The 22,890-nt window shown below is 41.5% G+C and overlaps 1 protein-coding gene across 2 annotated transcripts in view; it reads right to left on the bottom strand.

Annotated features, from left to right (window-relative positions):
• The window catches only part of ppp1r16b (protein phosphatase 1, regulatory subunit 16B), a 108,549-nt gene that overhangs the window by 60,702 nt on the left and 24,957 nt on the right, over nt 1-22,890 (bottom strand). For both annotated transcript variants that reach the window (XM_022203509.2, XM_022203421.2), the window contains exon 2: nt 12,593-13,004. In XM_022203509.2, coding sequence (XP_022059201.1) covers nt 12,593-12,860 — 268 coding nt within the window. In that variant the 5' untranslated portion in view covers nt 12,861-13,004. The remainder of the gene's footprint in view (nt 1-12,592; nt 13,005-22,890) is intronic.

Here is a 22,890-nt window from a genome sequence, read left to right as displayed (position 1 = left end):
GCAGCAGCAGCAGCAATGATGAGGCACAATTTGTGTCTTTGCAGCTGAGTAGCTCTAGGCCATGGCTGCCTGGACCTCTGTATGCCTGCCTCAGTTACCATGGAAATAGGAGTTAACTTGAGAGTCGGGGCTCTCCCAGGAGATTTGACTGATGTGAAAGAAGGGAGGAGAGGGAGATCTCAGCAATCCCGTTGGTAGACTCCTGCTTAATACGGCACAGTTCACAGAGAGATGTAAGCTTACAAACAGTTCAAATAATGATAACATATGAGCAGCATGAAGAGAGGTAACATGAAAAAGAAAACGCTAATGAAAAGAGGAAAAGTGTATAGAGTGAAAGCAAAGAACAAAATAGAGCGGAGATAATGAGTAAAATGCCCAAGTTCAATAAATGATCCTTTGTTGTTCTGAGACGGTTACACAGCCAAGAAACGTGTTCGAAAGGGACTCTCGACACGCCAAAATTCTGATCACTTCTCGGTCCAGTGCATCCTGCTCTTCTAATTGATTACACCAATCACTGATGCCGTATCACACAGATTCATGCTCCCAACCGCATTGTACATATTAGTTCACCCACTCATGTGGCTTTCACTTTTGTGCCCTTACTTTTTTTTTTCCCCCCCACCGCAGTTAATTCCAAATAACGTCACATGACCAGCATGAGTCAGCCCCCTCCAGCTGAGGCACGTGAACTAGCGTGGCAGGGAGGAGGCAGCAGTGCCAGTGTGTGCCAGGCAGAGCAGCAACGCCTGGAGGAGCCGAGTCTGACGGGCCCAAAGAGGAATCTTAATTTAGAGGGACAGAGAAAGAGCGGGGCGTCAAATGGGATCGACACAGGGAAGAGAAATGGAGTTCTGCCGACCTGAGGGCTTCCTGGGACTCCGTGAAAGCTGCCCAAATCATAAAGGGCTGACAAGGAAGAAAAGACGGGAGAATGCCAAAAGAATCCTGGAGTGGTGATGGCGAGGAAAAAGGACAGCTTCTCAAATCTACTCATGTCAGGAGAGTAAGACAAGCCCTCCCAATCACAGGAGCATTCGACACATGCCACCCGCACATGGATACTTGTCATTGTCGCACCCCGCTCAGGAAAATGAAATGCCAAATCCCACTTGAGTAATCAGCTGCTCTGAATGTCACACAAAATCAACCGTGATGATGACGACGAAGACAAAAATGCAAAAAAGCTGATGGTGAAAGAGCTTTAATTTGGCCTTAAGTGAAGTGGTGTAATTTTATCTCCAAGAACGATGCAGAGATAGTAAAAGAAAATGATTACGCTCATGAACCCAAATGAACAAAGCATCCAAAAACCGCCATATGGCGCATAACGGTGTTGGCAGAATAGAGGCAATAAATGCAGAATTTGCGCTCGACAGATTTAATCGAGGGTTAACTCGTATAAAATCTCGGTGCACATCAGAGATCGCAGCTCAGAAAACAGCATTACTCTATCAGAATAGCTTTTATGATTGGTGATTAGTGGCTTTAAATAAGTAAAAAGTATCATTTTTAATCAGTACATCTCTAAATTCACTAATGAGTTTCATGTAGTACTTTAAAACATAAAACAAAAGGTCACTACAAATGTAAAATGACAAATTTTTTAGTAGCTTTGTGTCTGAACAGCACTCCAAACAACATATGCTAGTTTACTACTAAAAAAAAGCACAATGAACTCATATTTAAGAAAATGGAACCAACTTACTGAGGTATTTTTTGCTTAAGAATCTACTCCAATGAAATGCACAGCCAGATAGCACAAAAACGGATTTGTTCTGTGTGGATGTTTGTAAGAACTTCTCGTCAGACTGCATCAATGTCGCCACAGATTAGCAGGTGTGTGACAAACAGATGGATGGACGGAGTGATAGTCGTTCAGGTCTACGCTCGAGTCCTGACAGACTGCTCACACTCGTAGTGATCCGTGTTACAACCCAGGATGACCAACAGAGACTGGCCGGCTTACACCACAGTTGTCGACGTCACGTCAGCTCAGCGGGGGCGTGTGAGTAAACAGCCTCACGTTACAGATCAGTAGGTAGAGCTGAACAGGCAAACTATCTCTCAACAGCCTTGCAGAATAGCTGCTTTGTTAAAGAGGCCGTGGGTTTAACAAAGGTTTATTACATATTTGTGTGTTTTGAAGCATGTTTATGAGAAAAGGCGAAGGCTCGGTCACAAATCCAGTCAAACTGTAATATTCAGAGAGTGTGTAAAGCCTCGCAGTCAAACTGACAAAAAGGAAAAGCAAGGAGGAGAGAGACCAGGAGATCCAGGATGCATTAAATTCTGCATGCCTGAAATGAGCCCCTGAATCACTTGTCATATCAATGGCCTTACATCAGATCCACTGTTTTACAGTGTTTGAAAGGAGAGGATGGATAACAAGCTCCAGGCAGCTTTTTCTGGCTTGTAAATCTGGTTCAAAAGTCCATCCTTTCATGTCTATGAGTGCAAAGCGTCTGAAGTTTACCAATTCTCTTTTGTCTTGGTCCAGCATTATCATAGCAATACACCACAGAGCACTGGACCCTGATCTAGTTAAAGAACAACTGGCAGCATCCCTGCTGAGCATTGTTTATTTTTCACAGTAGGACCTGGGAGCCGCTCAGCTCATTACTCCGTCATCCTGATTAAGACACGTGTTAATGACACTGTCTGATTAACGGTGTGAGATTCTCCATCAGAGTTAGACCAGTATGGAGCTTATTTCAGATTCCTTTCATTTGGTAGATGATTTTCGCTAAAGCTGCTAAGAAGAAGTGCATTAAGCCACGTTGGAAACAAGAGAACTGTAAGTGCATCCATCCCAGTCGAACACAGATGTTGCAGGGATCAGAAACCAAATAGTCGAAGCCACAGACTATACAGAAAGATGCGTGAATGATGTCGCCCCTAAGCTTCATGAAGATAAGTTTTGAAAGTAAGTGTGGTGGCTCCTAATGAGAGTAGATGTGGAGCCTAAGTGGAACTGAGGCAGAGCATGCTAACATTTCTGTCCTGTGACGGTGTGCACCTGTCACTCAAAGTGTCCTCACCCTTAATTATGTATAACTTTGAGCCCTAACACAGTTCTATGAAAATTTAACCCTCGTACAGTTTCCTGAATGGATAAATCAGCTGTGGAGACCAAAGATGCTTTTCATAGCAGGTTACAGACTCATTTATTTCTGCTGTGAAGTTGGGCATTTCAATATATAGTGCATTCACTCTTAAAGCCAGCCTTAGGTGGCTAGTCAGGGAGCAGTAGTTTTTGGCACTGCTTAATTATTTAGCCCTGGAGGTTGCTGTTCACAGATCGAGCCTTTGCAGCTTTGGAACAGCCTTCCTCATTTAGACAAATGTTCCTTCTCTGATGACAGCTTCAAAAAAAAATTAAGACATGCATGTTTTCAATGGCCTTAGGCTGCTCTTAATAGTTGTAATATTTCACATTTATTTCATTTATATTCTGTAGAAATTGATCTTACAAGCTGCCGACCTGTTCTGCCAATTTTTGGACTTTATTTGATTTCACTGGTTTCATTCTGTCTTGATGTTTTGCACCTAAATTTGTTGCTGCTTGTCTGATAACATGGAGAGCACTTTGCCCAACTTATTTGGTTTTAGACAAATAAAGACACATAAACAGAAATATAAATGTTTGTTTTTAAATAAAACAACTACACAGAACAAATTTTTTGGCCAGATGATGGCAATAGAGTAAAAAATGAGATCATTATCTGAGGTTCCATGGCAATCCATGTAATAGTTAGTGAAACATGTCCTGAAAAATGTACACTACTGTTCAAAAGTTTGGGGTTACCCAGACAATTTGATGTTTTCATGAAAACTCACTTTTATTCATGTGCTAACATAATTGCACAAGGGTTTTCTAATCATCAATGAGCCTTTCAACACCATTAGCTAACACAATGCAGCATTAGAACACAGGAGTGATGGTTGCTGGAAATGTTCCTCTGTACCCCTATGGAGATATTCCATTAAAAAATCAGCCGTTTCCAGCTAGAATCGTCTTTTCCCGCATGAACAATGTCAAGACTGCATTTCTGACTCATTTATTGTTTTAAAAATTTTAAAAATAAGGACATTTCTAAGTGATCCCAAACTTTTCCATGTAGTGACAAAATGTCAACGTCATTGACATCATCATATTGGGTTAAGATGAATGTCAGGGTTTCACTGAGGTCAGAAGGATTTACACTCTGAGGAGCATGAATGTTTCAACCAAAATGGTGGATGAACCAACCAGCGTTACTACTGTTAATACTGTTGCTAAAATTGAATGCTGTGATTAGCTGGAAGTGCAACATTATCACATCAACACATGCATGAAGGAGTACCAGCTTCAGCAGCACCTCAGCAGTATTTCACACAGTAAAACGTTCTCTTCCTGTATGCTACTTGTTTACCATAAATATCACACACACTGAAAGTCTCAATATGTTTACCATACAAAATGTTGGTCTTATATTTTCCTTTCCAGCAGTATGCTGCCAAAACTCCTGCAACCACCTTAAACTATTTTAAAAAAATATGTGTTTTTCACAGAGAGGAGGTCGTTGAATCCAGCAAAGATCCAGCACAAAGGTCCGATTAGCTGTCTGGGCTTTTCAATCTAACTTCTTATCAAACTCACTGAGGAGTCCGTTAAATTTCCCCACTGGCATTTGAAGCTCAGAGTAAAGGTTAACCAGCAGACAGTGTGTTTATGAGTTTTCTCAGACAGATTAAAGCAAAAATCAGAAAGCCGGAGTCAGAATGATCTGAGGAGTGTGAAAAAAGACAGAGCAGCCATCACTGTCAAAGGTCAGGGTTTTCTTGACAATGGTTACTACCGCTGTGATGTATTTTTATTTCTGCTTATTTTCTCTGCTCTTGTGAATCGTTTAATGCCACTCTGTTGCTGCCATATGCCTCGGAGCAGCTAAGCCTATCTCAGGCCTCTGAGGAGAAGGCCTTACCGCTCTAATAAGACAGCAGAAGAAGACAAAAGCTCCTGTGAGACCTAATTTGCAAACAAATAAGTAGAAAGTGAAAAAAAGAACAAGACAGAACCACATGCGAATTCTGCTTCTGAGAGGCAGCACTCGCTGGACGAGTATTTTTCTGTCCTGAAATCTAGACTTACTCCTCCTCTGTATATTTATGGTGATGATATGGCAGAAAAAAGGTGGTGAACCAAAAGCAAAAACCACATGGCTAAAAATGGAATGTGGATTTTAAGTGTGGCTTCTCAGACATGAAGTTACAAGTTATGATTTTCAGTGGGGAAGAAGTGGTAATTAGTGTGCTGGGTGTTGCCACGTGAGAGGATGAATAAATAGAGTCCATGGGTGGGAAACACACAGAGCTGCAACCACAGAGCGGGTTCAAGAAGAGGCAAATACAGCAGCAGAATCACTAATCTCATAGATTTCTACTGTCACAGGAACAAGAGGACACTTTGAATCTTCAAACGGCCATAATTTCACCGGTAAAAAAGTTTCATTGTTCATGTGGAATTCAAAACAAAAACAACCCCCCACTTTCCAGGTGTCTGTTTAATGTCTTCTTTGAATATTTAGCTGTGTGTCACATGGACTGGCTGTTATTTAATCATTTATGTATGCTATAAAATGTGTTTAGTTTACCTGGCTAAATGCCTGAAGGTACACACAGCAGCAAAACAATACATTGGGGATGTTTTTTTACAGTGTGACGGAGTTTAGTTTGAATATTTTACTCCATAGAAACACAAGTAATTAGGAATCCCAAGTGCTTTAGGGAATAGCAACTGGACTTGGTTTTTAAAAACATTTCATCACTCATCCAAGAAGCTCCTTCAGCTCAAACTGACCTGTTTGGAGTCTTAGGTAGTTAACGGGCCATGATCCATGTGATTTAAGGATGAAAATAAATATCTAGGACTCCCTACCAGTCAGTTGGAACTGAGGACACTGAAGCCTTTTTGGCAACGTGAAGAAACATAAGTAATAGTTAAAATACAATTCAAAGAGCAACCAGCAGCAGATTCAGCCAGAACTGTTCCATGATGGAGCAGCTTTGGAAACTTTCTCCACACACACACCTTCAAACTGAGGGAGCTGCACTCAGCACCGTGATGGCTAGAAGTACAGAGGTGACAAAGTAAGTCGAGTTTTAACTCTCAAGCTGTCTTTTTCTGTCAACAATTACTGCATCTCTCTGACAGGCTGCTTTCCACTTCACCTTCATGTGTGGAAGCTCAGAACAACACTTTTGTCCTCAGCGGTTAGACGACACACATCATGTGAATTACGTCTTTTCTACCATCAAGCAGCCCGTACAAAACAAGCATTCACACAGAGATGCACTGCAAGACAGTCCCCTCCTTGTTGGGAGAAACCTGTGGTTCGATATCTTGCTCAAGGACACTAAGGTCGCTGAAGGTCCTGTTCGTGCATGCTGCTTTCACCCGCTTACAGTCAGCTAATCACCTGGATGATTCCATTATCTCCAACTCTTAACTAAACCTGACGGTGTTGTCTTAATCATAAACACCGAGCAGCTTTGCGGGATAAGAACGTTTGGCAATTGGAGTGAGTGTAAACATAAACTTAAACGTTTATTTTTAGTTTGCTTTGTGACTTTTTAGCTTGAATTCTTTCGCTTGAGTGTTTTTCCCTTTTCCACAGACATTATTTACTTCTTCAATCATACTAGAGTTGCTCGACAACCTCATCTGCTAGCACAGCCATTTAAGGAGGAAATGTCAGGTTAGTATATGCTCTATGTGTGTGTATGTGCATGTCGACCGTCCTCTGTGACCCCACTGGCTGCTCCTCTGCAGGATAACAGTTCTCCGGAGAGGAGAAATCCTATCAGTCTCACTGGTCAGAGAGCCACACTGAAAGACACTGAGGTGCTTCACAGTAATTTCACAGCCATCAACCCTCATCACCCTGAGGAGGCAGAGGGTTCAGGATGGTGGCGGCCGGAGGGCAAAGCAATGGGCTCAGACCCAGGATGCATCCTTTTTCTATCGTGCCCCCCCCTCCCCTCCCCCCAACCATTCTCTGCTTCCATATCCCCTTAGACAAGCTCACACAGAGACCTATTTTCCCACTGGAGAGAGACAGTGAAAAGTTTATTTACATTCGAGCTAACTGAGATATTCAGATGAAAACTTTCTCCTTTCCCTGTCACAGCTACACAGAAACATTCGCACAAAGACACACAGCTCTGGTTCGCGCTGTGTCTGCGTCTCCTTGCGGCCTGGTGAGTCTGCTCCCACAGATTGCAGAGAGGAAGCTGTAATGACAGGAGCACCATAGTTCACAGAGGACACTCACACACACACACACTCACACACTCACATACACATAAACAAGCATTTAACATACACACATTTTCAATAACACTGTCTACTGTTTAACATACAGTAAAGCTTACAGAGTACACAAAAACACCGCAGCAAATACTCCATTTAAAGAAGAATGCATACCGATAATGGTACAAATATCTGTCAGCATGTGGTCACACACATTGCCTCCGGTCCACCCACTGATGCTCTGACTGCGACCACAGAGGGGAAAAAAAAGAGCAAGAAAATAATGACAAGAAGCAACTCGCCAGCTCCAACCAATAAGGGATTACCGAGGAGTCGGTCCAGTCAGTCCGACCTCTCATCTTATTATGGCCTCGAGGCCGGCAGTCAGCCTGAGGTCAACGTCAATCTCAGTTTCTCTCTGATGTTGTTTTAACTTCACTCTCCTACTTCCATTCTCTTCATGACAAAGAGGTAATGGGTGGCTCCATTTTATGTCCAGCCTCCTCCACTGCTCAGTTGGCTTTTACTAGGCATTAGTTTTGCAGATTAGCGGATTAACGTTAAATGTCAAATAAACAGTTCTGATACCTGGAAATGCACTTTATGTTCTATTTGTCAGAGATGCTTCAACTCACTTCCATCATGATCTACATTATGTTTTATTTTCTCTTCTTTACACACCCCTATTTGAAAGGACCGTACCAGAGAATCCCTGACGCTGTCACGTAATATTTCTGTCAAAGAAGCCCCAAGCCTGTGAGTAGTGTGCTGGAGCAGTATAGCGTGTGGAGTCATGACGCCTGATCGAGCATTTGGGAACCAGAGGGAATGAGAGAGGAGATTATCAGACTCCTGAGCTAGCCAGCTGCCACTGGAGCCGTGTGGGCAACACTACATCCTGTCTCCCGTTTCTTTTTATCTCCCTGCCTCTTTCATGGTCACCCTCATTAAACAGCAGTGATAGCGAATGTTTCTGTGCCCAGGCGCTGTCAGCAGCGAGGAGGACTGACAAAGCCTCTGCACATCAGAAACACTGAAAACAAAGCAAAAAATAAATAAAAATCTGCTCTCAATGTATCCAGTCTTGCACAGCGAGCCACAAAAGAGGGTATGTTTATTATGATTTGTGAAAATGATGAAGTGGAGAGGCGAACGAGTAGTTGAGTAGTTAGGGGACGTACTACATGGGATCTGATGTACTGCACTCTAAAAAATAATGTTTGGGCGACATCAAAAACTATTTTTAATTCTGATCAGTTTGCATCTGTCTTTTTATGAAAGCTTTTCATGAAATTCTATTCAATAAATCACACTACCATGAGGGATGTCAGGCATGTCAATGATTAACTGATTACCTGCCGTTAATATATTTTTAATCGATTCCAAATATGTTAACATTTAATGCAGAAGACAAAGGACATGCATGCCAGAAAGAGTATTGTAGATTCACTATAGTACCTGTTTCGCTCTGTTTAGCCAAGGACTGTATGTGTTTAACGCTGTAGGAAAACACAGAGGCTCATTTGGACTGCTGGCAGTTCCACGCTGGCATGCAGAGAGCATTGTGGGAGTTTAGTTAGTTAAGTGCCACCATGACAAAGTTTTGTGATGTTTCATGGCCACTCATGTTGTAGGTGTCCTAATGAAACTGCTCTGAACAGTCACAAGACATGAGCTGCTCTATTTGCATAGACAATAGTCACTAGTTCTTCATAATGTTGCTTAATAATAGCGCGCTTCAGGTCACCAATACTCTGAGGATCGCCCGAGTCTTTACAGTTTAGCTTCCAACCATGACTGTCTGAACAAACATTTATGGGATTCTGTCAAACTATCCATCCATCCATTCTCTATACACCGCTCTATCCTCACTAGGGTCGCGGGGGGTGCTGGAGCCTATCCCAGCTGACTTGGGCGAAGGCAGGGGACACCCTGGACAGGTCGCTGGTCTGTCACAGGGCTACATATACAGACAAACAATCACACTCACATTCATACCTACAGACAATTTAGAGTAACCAATCAACCTCAGCATATTTTTGGACTGTGGGAGGAAGCCGGAGTACCCGGAGAAATCCCACACATGCACAGGGAGAACATGCAAACTCCATGCAGAAAGATCCCAGCCCGGGATTTGAACCGGGGATCTTCTAGCTCAGGGGTCGGCAACCCGCAGCTCTTTCATCCCTCTGTTGCGGCTCCCTGTAGCTTTGGAAAATAAATAATCAGCAGGCTATTTAATTAAAATTTGTTTTATTTTAGATTGTTAATTTTTTTAATTTAATTGTAAATTTGAAGATTATGGTGATCTTGTAGTATCAAAATAAAACGTCTTAACTTTTGTCTGTCAAAATATGCGTTCCAGCCTGTGATGTAATGATTGTTTTGTGTAGAAGAACTCCATAACCCAGCATGCCACGGGGGCAGAACCAGGAAGTGGCCGGACATCGAGTCACGTGTAGATCGGCTGGATGTAAGAGACATGCGAGTATATATTAAGTATTGTTGTGGTCATAATAAAAGTTAAAAGACCAGCAAGCACGTCTCGCTCAGTATCTACTCTTTGATATGTCAAGTTAATACGACATTACTCGCAAGAACACGGATCGATGTCACATCCAGCATCCAGGCAGCAGGTCGGAGAGTCAAAGGAGTGTCGTCTTGAAAAATAGGGCTGCGACTTACTGGAGAAAAGTTATTAGCTTAAGATAAATAGATAAATAGATTTTACAAGTTAAATAGACATTAATTCGCAAATTATTGATTTCCCGCTAACATTACGTAACATATGAGGTCCAGGAGCAAAAATGACATTAACCAAGTAAGATAAATATTAGTGGTAGGACACAATTTAAAAAATGAATCTAATTAGAGGCTTTACAATTAATTAATCACGACTGATTAGCAAGGGCATAGAGGTAAAAGAGCGATATATGCCGTGTTGTCTTCATTTTAAATGCCAAAAGGATTTTGCGGCTTCCGGTGTTTTCTTTTCTGTGGGAAACGGGTCGAAATGGCTCTTTGAGTGTTAAAGGTTGCCGACCCCTGTTCTAGCTGCACGAAAGTGCTAACCACTAACCACTGTGCAGCCCTCTGTCAAACTAGCATGGATAAATTTGTAAAACACTGTATGTGCAGTGACTACAATTCATCTTGCTCCAAAATCACAGAAAAGCAGTGTTGTTAAACCAAGGCTGCAGTCCAGAGCCTGTTGAGACACTTGTATAAATCATGAAAATTATTTTCATCAAGTATGTACACTCAAGGCCAGGTGGCCTTCAAAATTTGTGGAAACGATTTTTGTTTTGTTGAAAAATGTAACATTTATTTCAGAAGAAAAAACTCTTACCATCGACTTGACAGAGGGCAATCTATTGCCAGCTCTGTCTCTAAAAACTGGGTAAACTGCACACAAAAGCTTCCCTCTGACACTTAAACCACAACTAATGTCTTAATGCCTCAACCACAAATAGACATTAATGTTTTTATTTTTTGTTAAACCATCCTAAATGAGTATATGTATTATTAATGAGTAGATGTTGCATGTTCTTGGTCTCCACATGCGGTTGTTCAACCAGTCTGAGCACTTAAATGATCAGCCACAACTTCCTGGTTCAGCCTCAGAGCCTCGGCAAACTTTCTGGGAATTCTGCACAATACAGCAGCGTAGAACAACCAAAAACCTTTAAAAGATGTTCGAACCATTTCCCACCAGCAGAATCAGCAGTGGCAAAGAGTGATAAACTGAAAATCAATGGTTTTCTTTTTCAGTCAAAGAGGTAACACCCTGGGCACCCGGACAGCTTAACTGATTGAGCGGGTGACCCATGAACAAGGGCTCCTCCCAGACGCAGCAGCCTGGGTTTCGATTCCCGATCACGGCCCCTGACTGCCTGTCTTACCCCAATTCTCCTCCCTTTTTTCCTGTCTACCTCCACACTGTATCTATCTAATAAAGGTTTAAAAAAAGGTACCATCCTTCTATAGCATGATGATTGCATCAAATTTTGAGCTATGATACACATCATGGTAAAATCCAAAAGGCCATCCAGACATCACAAATCCCAAGACTTCCAGTGTCTCTCACTCCATCTGGAGCTTATACGTGTCAGTTCACAGCCCATGTGCATGTGCATATGTGTGCACGTGTAAGTGTGCACACGCAGTGCATAGCTGCCCCTGCTCTGTTAGAATCAATGTGAAAATACATCAGCCTTGTGGCGTTTCTCCTATCTGCGAAGACAGCCTGCACAAGCGAAGAATATACAGTAGCGCTGCCTGGGGCTGAATTTGTCATGACAGAAAGAGTTCAATCCAATTTCAGGTTAAAGTAACGGCAAATTAGATGCCATATCTAAAAGATAGCTGTCTGGCATAACTCCTGCATCTCACAGACACACTGTTAGCAGCACCACTGCATTGTGGGACTGTTTGAACTGCAGGAAAACAATTATTATCTCCAAATAGTGGTGCATCACCCATAGAAATTTTAATTAAAAGACTGGCAGAGTTTCATCTCAGTGTGACAACTCCATTATTTCCCAATGATAATACAGTCTCCGAGCAGAACAAATTCAATTGGAATGGAGTGACTTCCACCGGCAGTTTAAGTGGGTAGGCCCAGCTAATCGTTACTCTGACCTTGGCATTTTGATATCTGGCAGAAGTAGAGAGGTGAGGCTGAAATTAGAGTCATTATTCAAATGTGGCTTTGAGTCAGGTTTAAAGGTGGAGTAGGCAGTTCTAATGTCAGAGTCAGCAGGTATGTCCTCGCAATTTCCTAGCTGTCAGTTCTGTGTGTGCACTAAAAAAATATATCTGTGTTCCTGTAGCCCTGGCACTGTAAGAGGGAAACAACAGAAGTGGCTCAGGCTGATCCACACAACTCTATTCCAGCGTGTCCTGTTCATGATCATGCTCGTACACATAAAGGAGGGAGGCAGTAGGACCAAGTGACAAATGCTGCCTAAATATGCTAAGTATCAACAATCTTTCTCCAAAACTGCAGGCTCCAGTTGCAGAGTGCATAAAAGGCAGCTATTTCTTTTCCACCGTCATTCTTCAACGCAGATCGCCACGATAATAAATATATAAAAACACATGTTTACTACAAAATCCCACGATGCCAAATGCAATTTAAAAATCTGCGTTACAGTGAGACCGCAATATGGCGAGGGACCACTGTGCTTCATTTGTCAATCAGTGATGAGTGGTAAGTGTACTTCTGCAGATTTCCCAATGAGGTCACGCTTGTTTTCTAATTTACATTCATCATAAATACTGTTCTGTTCTTACCTTCGTCTGGATCATTCCTGGCCGACGCCTCCAGTAGGGCCACGCTGGCGGCAAACGACACGTGCCTCTTTGACTCTGGCTGCTGGAGGTTGTTGGCGTTGCGACCCTTCTTGTCCGCCTTTCGCTTCTTGTTCTGCATCTCCTTCTCGTACACAGCCCATCTCTTCAGCTGCTGGGTTCGCCGCTTCTGTGCCGCCCGTAGCCTCTCCAGACTGGGCACCTTGTCCAGCTGCTGCAGCTCTTGGATCAGCTCCAGGTGGTTGGCCATGGCGCCGAAGGGAAGGACAGCAGTTGTGGGTGACAGCGGAGGGGTGAACTGCGGTAGAATTAGGATTCTAGCGAGGGCTGCACCTTCGGCCGCGGCCTCCTCCCATTATCGTCATGATCATCCCTTCAGCAGCAGTAAAACAGCCTGAGAGAGGAGGCGGAGAGAGAAAGTGTTCATAAATATATCAGCCACAAACTTTTACCGGGTGGGACTTTAGTAAATACATCAGTAAATAAAATGTCAAAGTTGTCCGATGCAAAGCAACATTTCTAGTAAATTCTGGATTGGAAGTTACAGAGGCTGTAAAGTACAGTCTCTGGGGAAGCACAGCTTTTTTTAAGTGAGCACTGGTCTGATGCACAACAGCAAAGTGCACTGAGTTGCATTTTGGTGTCCTAGTTAGACAGACCAGAGCTCAAGCTGCCAGCCAACCAAACACCGAACAAGTGTTTCTTAGCTGCCAGACTGTTTTTTTAGTTTGTTGTGACAAGAAAAAAGAAGATCTGATAGCGGCTCTGAGATTAACATCAAGGTGGATCAAAAATGAAAGCAGTATTTCATTCCTCCATTATCTGGCACGATTTTCACTCCAAAAAGTTGACGACGTTGAGGCTTTCAGGAATGGGGACAAATGTACCTCCATGAGACTGACGGTCAACTCTTCAATTTTTTATTAAATGACTAAGCAGAAGTTTCAGTCTTGATTTTCCATTTGCGTTGTAAGCTGGTATAAACCTCTGTCTGCTTAGCATCCTCCATCAAGGTTAACCGCTTCCTGAAAGCTACAAGCAAACGCCAGCATAATGAGAAGCTGATAAAGGTGAGAAAAAATACTGGGGTAAGTGAATTGAAGAGGGGATTTTTCTCATCACTGTTACACTTATATCGCTTCTCTGGCTGTAAACAAGAAAATAAGTATCTCTCTCTTTCTCTCTGTGACAATTAAAAGACCACAGCATCACTGAACCAACAGTAAACAACTTCAGTTTCTTGTCATTTTCAAGGATCCACAGAGAAAGCATGTTAACTGTTAATTCAGCAAATATATTGAATCCTTTACAAATAATCATCTACAAAGAGAAGGCCATGTTTTGTCAATATATAAAGATCAGCAGCATGGAGTTAAATGCAGCACATACAGTGGAAATACACAGATACAACGAAAAACCTGTGTGCTAGTCTCACCATCACATCCAGAAAACCTCCTCCTGATAAACCTGTACACTCACACTAAAACAAGTGACCAACCACAGCTTTAAAAACAAAAATTTGCATGTTCTTACTTACTGTTTGCCACATGCCAATATACTATACATCCTCTGTAGCCCTTCACTAAGCCTTATGATCCAGCAGCATTGCCTGATGAAGCGCAGTGTGCCGCTACATCTACTCAGTCAGCCGTCACGCTACACTTCCTTTGTAGCAGCTTGAATAACTGCTAAAAACATGGACAGGAAACAAGAAGTACAATCACTTCCTACAGCATCACTTTCTGTCGTCAGTTTACCGGCACAGCACGTCTGAGTTTGTGTGTCAGTGAGAGCGAGCTGTTCGTTACGTTCTCATCCGGCAGCCAAGTCAGCAACTCAAAAGACGTCCACAACGCACAAGTGAAACTAAACGGCGACACACTGCGTAAAGATGCGAGTTCGCCCTCGACTTCTTTCTGTAACTAAACCCGTTTCAGCAAATAACCAGTGGAGATGGAGACAATGAGGTTTGTGAAAGAAGCACCAGCTGTGAATGTCTTTAAAACACAGCAAACTGGTTTACAGTGAATGATTAGCAAAGACTGGGTCAGGACCCAAAGGTCGATCAAAAGAGGATTAGCAGCAGGGACTCAAATTATTCTGCAGCAATTTGAAACTACGGCTGTCAGCAATTCAACATCTTTCAAGGAAGACAGACGGCAGATGCAGAGTGGGTGAAAAGGAAATGTTTATTAGTAGAAACTCAGTGAGTTAGTGTAGGTGAAAGAAAAGGTAAGTGTCAAGATATTACATGAAGCACAACAAGTGTGTTATTCACCAATTAGCTGGATGTTTTTAAGACCATTTCACATTCTGCTCATTATATTAATAATTACCAGTTTGTGCTTTTAGTCTATTTAAAAAGGTCAACAACACATTTGTTATTTGTCTTATGGAGCGTATTATTTTCCAACTTTTTGTGTGTATTTATTTAATGTGATAATGTTTGTCACCAATAAGCTCATCTTATTGTTTCTATAACTTAAAAATCAGAATCAAATCAGTCAAACTGTTCTGAATCTATCATTTGCCAAAATGCTTCAGCTATCTAACATCTTTTATCTTGTGTTACAGTAGGTTTATTATGAATGCGAAACATACATTATTAGAAAGAAGGACAATAAGTTTACCTATTTATGGGGTCCCTATATGGTCTTCTTGGAAAAAATCACTGCCCTGCATGATAAAAATGTATTTTTTTTACTTATATATTTTATTTCATTTTTAATTTTCACTTAGTCTTTTTTTCTTTCCTCTCTTTTTGTGCTATGGCTGAACACCGTTAAGGTCTGTTTGTAATTTAAAATAGTATTGTCATCTCACTTTGTTTTATTCAATAATTTGTTTATGTATTTCTTCTTTAGTATTTAACTTATAGTTATTATCATGTATGTGATTTTTGCTATTCTTTCTTTCTTTATCTCTGCCAGGGGACTGGGGATGTTTTGTTGTTGTTGTTTATTTGTTTGTTAAAAGATAAAATAAAAAAATGTTCCAAAAAAATGAATGCGAAACCACATCGTGTATTTCCACACTTTCAAAGAAACATTACAAGAAGAGGAGATCACTGCCGATGTCAAATTTATCAAATTAAAAAACACAGTTTCATGTGTATCTCTAAAAACAACTGTAAACAAGACGACATGGTCATCAATATCCCCCGCCACATGTGATGTCTATGAGTCTATATCCAAAATAGTGATAAAGGGCCATAACTCTGTTAAATATTATCGCACAGATCTCATTTTCGAACTTGATCAAGGTGTCCATGGTGTGAAGCTACACACTAAATTTCGTGATCCTAGCTGTAATAGTTTCCGAGAAAAGCTGTCCTCTTCATCTCGGACGCACGGAAGCACGGATGGACACACGGACGGACGGACGGAGGCCAAACCTTATATCCCCCTTTTCCACTTCGTGGAGGCGGGGGATAATAAAGAAAAACAATATACTCTGATTGGCCAGAGCATTAAAACTATCTGCGTACTGTTGTGTAGGCCCCCCCTCATCCCACCTGAACAGCTCTGACATGTTGGTGTGTTCACACAGTACCTGCAGCGTCCTCCATAGTTACTGGCACCCCTGGTTAAGATGTGTTGAAAGCATTAAAATAATTCAATTTTTATTGCAGAAGCATACTCTCACACTGAAAATTGTAGAAAAAGAACTCTGAGAGGTCCTCATGTCCATGTCCAACGGTTCAGAGCATTTTTGATCGCATAAGAGGGACCAACACAATATTTGGCAGGTGGTCAAAATGTTATGCCTGATTGCTGTAGAGCGGCCCCTCATACCACGGTTCACTTTTAACAGTCTCACTGGATCGCAGATTTTTCGCTACATCGCAGAATTTATTAGTATGTAAGTATTTATATATATTAATTATTGTAGCAAGCTGTTTTTGAAAACTACACCGGTGAAAAGATAGCTGCCTTTTATGCACTCTGTAACTGACAGAGGCTTTTATTTTGACACACAGAGATCAACACTCCAGCAAATGTGGCAGGAAGTCATCAAACACACTTCACACTCACCATCCTGACAAGGTAATACTTAAACTAACTAGGCTGGCTAAATCACAAAAAACAATGACACTGTAACACCAACATAAACCACAATAATGGCATTTAAACCCCCAACACCCCAAACTCCCATGGTTCATTGCAGCACAACAGCTCAGTCATAGACCGGCTCTACGTTATTTTGATTATTTTTGCAATAAAATGAGCATTTTCTAGCCAAAAAAATTTAAAACAATATAAAAAATAATAATTAAAACACATTAAAGGAACATTTAATCGAAATAAGATGCGTAGCGTACAGCGCTGGACGCTGATTGGCTCAGCAACGATAGCATCAGTCTTTCTGTCTCCTGTGTGTAGCAGCATTCAGCATCTGGTCTTTCATCATTTCACGTAGACATCTGATGGATAGTGTTGGTCTGTGGTGCTGTGCGGTGTGTGTTGAAGGTTCATAAAACCTTAAAATATATATAAATAATAAAATTAATATGTTCGCTACTTTGCTGATTTTCATCTGTCATAGGGGGGTCTGGAACGTAACCCCACGGTAGAGGAGGAACCATAGTATATCAGTATAATATGCTGCATTTTGAGCAGTACAGCTCCAAGGTTGTCTTCTGCTGTGGTAAATGTCAAATAAACAGTGCAACATTTACACAAACAATAAATATATTCATCATACTGCAGGTAATAACGCTTTCAAAGGTTTTTCATGTAAATCTATTGTGAAAGTCCCACTAGTTATTCCTAGAATAGTATGATCATATGAACCACACTCACACATTTGTGATATTGTTGTCACGTCAGTGACATCTGTCCATGACACTCTGTTCTTTAACACAGAGGCGCATCCATTAAAAATGACAACATGAAACAGACCCTCAAGCTCATCTTAATGTACCGTTGCTACTAAAGCAGGAAATGCACCATGCTGGGTATAAAGGAGAGCACTCAGATGGTGTGTGTGAATAAGCAGAAATGAATCCTACGTCACACACAGCACCTGTGTGTCCAAGTTCATTTGTGATGCTTTTTTTTTTCTTATTTTGCATGCAGAGAATGCAAAAGCCTTAATTCTCCTGCACATATTACACTTCACAGTTTGCTATGAATAACATTTGCTCGGTTGTAAAGTTTTTACTGCCTCATTTTATCAGTGAAGTGAAGGTTGGCTCAGTTGAACTGCAGCCAACGTGTCAGGCGCCTTTCTCTGGTATATAAGAGCTGATTTTGGTGAAGGAGCTGAGGAGATAATAAACGATTCACAGAGTCAAGTATGCACAGACACCTGCAACATTATCACCCGGTTACAGTAGTTTCAGAAGGTTTTTGATTGATTGGTGGGTGTCAATTCAAAGTGAAGACCTTTAAAAAAAAAAAACAATAATTCACTATCTACATCCGTTAAAGTGGCCGTGTTAGATGTCATCACCGTCACGGTTACAGATAAACAACCCAAGTAAAAGTAGAAGTAAGTAAATTAGAGTTACCAACAATAAAATACAAACATCACAAAACAATATCACAACAAGTGAGGCAGAAGCAGGAAAAAGCCAAAGAACAAAGTGGGTCTAAGAACATATATGACCCAAAACCACTAACGTCTATAAAACGTTTTACATGAGCTGCTTTACTTTACAAGGTTCAGGTTTCCTCTGATGTACCGTGACCGAGCCCACGCAGACACAGCACACCTCTCTGTCTCGCAGTGAGATACGAGTGCAGCAGGCAAAGTGAATTAACTTCAGAGAGGATGTGTGACAAACAAGGAACATCCAGTGTTTTCTTTAGCCGTCTTTGATGGTCAATGGCATTAGCGTGGGGAATATGAAACCCAGGAGCTGCTGTTGATCAAATCAGGGGAGTCAGAGAAGAGGTAATGGTGTTACACTTCCAAACACACACAACACACACAAAAGCAGCTAATGACACATGCAGCCCCACCCACGCAAACAACTTCTGCATTAATGAGTAACTGAGAGCCAAAATCACTTCATCACCCACTTCACAACGCGTTCAATCAAATGTTTTGTCGTATCAGCATGAATGAGCAAAGCAAAAACTCCACTGACAATGATGGTGACCTGTCAAATTTTAAGATTTAAATGTGCATTGTACTTAAATGCATAAACAAATGGCAACACTTTTTTTTGGGTCATACTTTTACTTTACAATTTACTATGAATACCATCTGCCTGGTTGTAAAGGTTTTACTGCACAATTTTAGTAGTTAGATTCAAGTGTGCCCTACTGCAGCCAAAAGTCAGCCGCCCTCCTCTAGTTTACAGCAGCTGAATTGAATGGGTTATTTCATCTCAAACCATCAGTGTCCTTCTGCGAGACCATCTCTAATTTGCTAAAAACATCTGAGGAACTAATACGATAAAAGCCTGAAATGTTCACCGTTATTTTTCATTGTTACTTTCAATCAGAATCTGCAATACTCGACAAGGAGATGAAATAATCTGGGTTGAAATGAAAAGACCTGACCTTTCCTGAAAATTTCATCCAAATCCGTTATGCCGTTATTAACCACGCCTGACGTACGTCAGCGGGGTTACTGCATTCGCTTCGGTATCTGGCTGGCTGGGTAAGTATGTATGTGGGTATGTCCGGTCAGATATCTCTGCAAGTGCTGAAGTCAGGATAATCAAACTTGGCACTGAAGATCAGTCTAAGGTCCCCTGCTCATTTGTGGAGTTACAGGTCAGCAGATCAAGTAAGAAGGGATATACGTAGGATGATCAAAATTGATACAGAGTATCATGCATGGGCGTGGTTCTGCCCTCTACTGGTGGCTCGTCTAGTTGAGTAATGAGACAGACAGACAGACAGACAGACAGACAGACGCCGATCATCACATAACTCCGCCAAGGCTCCATCTCCTTCCATCCATTTCATGTTTCTACGTTTCAAAATGTGATAATTTGCCGTTTATTTCATTTTATAATTTACTAAATTAACTGTTTTTCAGGTTTGACAGACAATGACCACTTTTCGGTGTGTTCGTATTTCCACATCGAACGACTAATCAAGAGAATCACCAGCAGAATCGGCAAGATGCAAACACGTTATATATTATCTGTAAGCCGTTATCAGTGAAAACAGACTTGATTTGAACCTTCTGAACCCAAACTGACAGCCTGGTCATGATCATGTACACACAGCAATGTGAGTCCAGGCCTGGCTTTGTGGCTGAACTTTCTCTCCTCTCCCACTTTATTTTACATTGTGATTAACAACCTGATTATTGCCCACTCATGGAAAATATAAGAGGAGAAGGCCCTGCCAAAACTAGCATGAAAATTTTCCAACAATACCACAGATTGTTAGAATAATCATTTGTTCTTTCCCTCCCACAGACCACGAGTGAAAAGCTTGACGAGCTGCTGGGCAACGTCACTCTGATAGGAAATAAAACCAGTGCCTGAAGCAGCTTCACTGCTCATCACAAGTCGACAGCTTAAGCTTTTACCATGCTTTATTCCAGAGGCAGTGACACGGGGGGGGCATAAAAGAAGTTTCCATTTGATGGTTTCAACAACGGCTCTCTGACAGATGAAACAAATTATGAAATTTAGGAAGGAAACCAACACGCTGACACGCAGCCTCGTTGCTGTACGATGAAAAACAGGTGAAGAGGAAAATTTCGTCAGCACAGCCGGTGGCGTTTTTGCAACGGCTCAAGATAGAAGAGAATAAATCATTTGCAGCCCCAAGGGGAAATCGTCTTGCCCATTAGGCGCCTCAGCAGGGCTTAAAAACAGACAAGCAAACACTTGTACTTGATATGATGTCCTGGCAGAAAGCAATGACAAACTGTTTGAAGATATGTAAAACACGGAGAGCTGCGGGTGACTGTAAGCCCTCCGGTGATATCACAGCCGCTCCCCAGGGCCAAAGAAGCAAATCACAGATTGACCTCAATCAGCTTCCTGGCTGCAGAAACCAACGTTACACTGCACTCACTCTTTGGATTTCACATCATTCTGGAAAGGCGCAGCCTAAATATTTTACTGATCATTTGCAAAAAGCAGGTCAGACAATGAGAATAAAGCTGCTGCTTCCATCAGTGAGCTGTTTATGCCCAAAGCCAACTCCTAAAATAGAGTAACAATTACTAACATTTTTTTCTTTTGGGTTTCCTCTAAATTTAGTCAGGTGGTTGTTTTCATAAATTGGCAGCTGCCTACACAAACCCCTCTGCTCTGCTGTGATTACAAGGACACAAAAATGCAAACAACTCCGCTCACACCCCTGAATTAAATAAAAGTGGTCTGGACTTCTGAAAAAGACAACAGACTTGACTTGTTTCTGAGAGACAGAGACACACATAGACGATAAAAACAGACTACGCTGCCCAAGATAAACGGCTTTGCTGCTGACTTAGAGCCATGTACTGTATGTCACTGCGGTAACTGGAAGAAGAAAGTGGGGAAAAAAAGACAGTTTAACTCTACGAGCCCCAGGCAGCTTGTGGGTGTCTTTTGTTTGCCGTCACATTTTTACCCACTGTGGGCCCATTTTTAATTGAAAATAGTACTGCACCTCTATGGAAACAGCACAGCCAGGATAGGAGCAGAGAGAACTCAAAGGTCCTTTCTGTGCACAGTTACAATGTGATACATTAAATCTATTTTAAAATTAAAGTACAACTACTTTAGTAATTTATTTTTTAAAAAAATTAAAAATATAATGGAAAAGACGGGAAAGACAAGGAAACTGAGATTTTAAACGGAGGTTTTACTGGTATACTCTAGCTGCACAGTTCAGTGTATCAGTTTTCAAAGATGGGGAAAAAAAACACGACAACATACTATAGATACTGTACTCTTTCCAAGTTGTGTTTGCTTATATGCCTGTCTCATATCCGCTCTGTGTAAACGCAACCTTTATTTCAGTCTGAAAAGTCTGAGACGCGCAGAAAAAAAGTGATTTTAATGAACAGCTACTAGCATTTCTGAACACTTTCTGACAGAATTGCAAGTGAGTGATGCACAAATAGTTCAAGGATGGTTGGAAAGGTAGAAATATGACTATTCTTTCTGTTCTTAAAATTTCTGGCTCTGATTAACGGTGACATTTTTGGTGATTTTTTTAAAAAGATAACTTGCCTTTGAAACCTGTCGGCAGGTTTTGGGGTTTCAGAGGTTCAAACATTTTGCCGGTACAAAGGCTCTGCCGCTGAGGGTTCACATGATTTTAATCCATTTTCTTCTCTTGAAATGTTTGCTCATTAGTTTCCACGCTTATGAGGACCACTCTTCACTTGACAGTTAGATTAGAATTAACAGTACATTTGTGTAGGACCTAAATCGATTTTAAACACTTTAGCGGGAAAGAAATGCCTCTAATCAAACATATAGCATCACAAAAAATGTGTGTGTGCGCGTATGAGTGTGTGTAGCAGTGCTGACATCAGCTTTACATCATTTATATCTCCACAAACCAGTAGGATTGAGGTCATTCTGGCCTTTCCATCGTAATTATGAAGGTGATTTAGCACAGAGGGCAAAATGCTGTGGACATATAGATATTGGCAGCACAGTGTGTTACACCACTGTACAGCACACAGCCCAGCATAGGCAGGATTTCCTCTAAACCTCTTATTATTATTAGACGTCCTGCTGGAATTTTGTCCCCATTTACGGTTTCAATGCAAACTGCAGGACGGTTTCTCGTGTTTATGAGCTGCAGAGGGAAATAAACATTTAGTCATTCCATTCGGCAAAACAACCCAAGGTCCACTTACCAGCAACCAGAGAGTAAAAAAGAGTTTGTTCAGATGTCATTGAGATGAATTCCACGGCACACGAGCTTAGCATGTGATAACGGCTGGGTTTGTAGCAGCTGTATCGAGTTAACTAATGAACTTGCTGATATGTCTCCATGACAACAGAGGAAACCGTTCACTCCAAACGAACTCCGGTGTACTGCGATGCTCACAAAGTGCCGTTAATGCAACCTTAAAAGCTACTGAGCTCTGCTGTATGTCAGCAGATCTGTCTCAATGACAAGTGAACAAACTCCATTTGCTAATTCAAAAAAATGTGATGCGGCTGAAGGCAACACAAAAAGCTCATAAAAAGGACCTTGAGCTGGGATTGTTCAGTCAAATTGCTAAATCCAAGTTCACAATTTTAATTCTGAAGTACTAAAATTATCTAAAAAAAAAAAAAAAGTTGCAGTATTTCTATCTGCCTCCATTATTTGCTAGACTGTATTATGTGTTTACTAGCAAGGCCAGTGCTACTGGAA

This window comes from Acanthochromis polyacanthus, chromosome 5 (genome assembly GCF_021347895.1).
Source record: "Acanthochromis polyacanthus isolate Apoly-LR-REF ecotype Palm Island chromosome 5, KAUST_Apoly_ChrSc, whole genome shotgun sequence".
In the NCBI taxonomy this organism is placed as follows: domain Eukaryota; kingdom Metazoa; phylum Chordata; class Actinopteri; family Pomacentridae; genus Acanthochromis; species Acanthochromis polyacanthus.
Note: the sequence above shows the minus strand (reverse complement) of the source record. Positions and strands in the feature narration are given on the sequence as shown.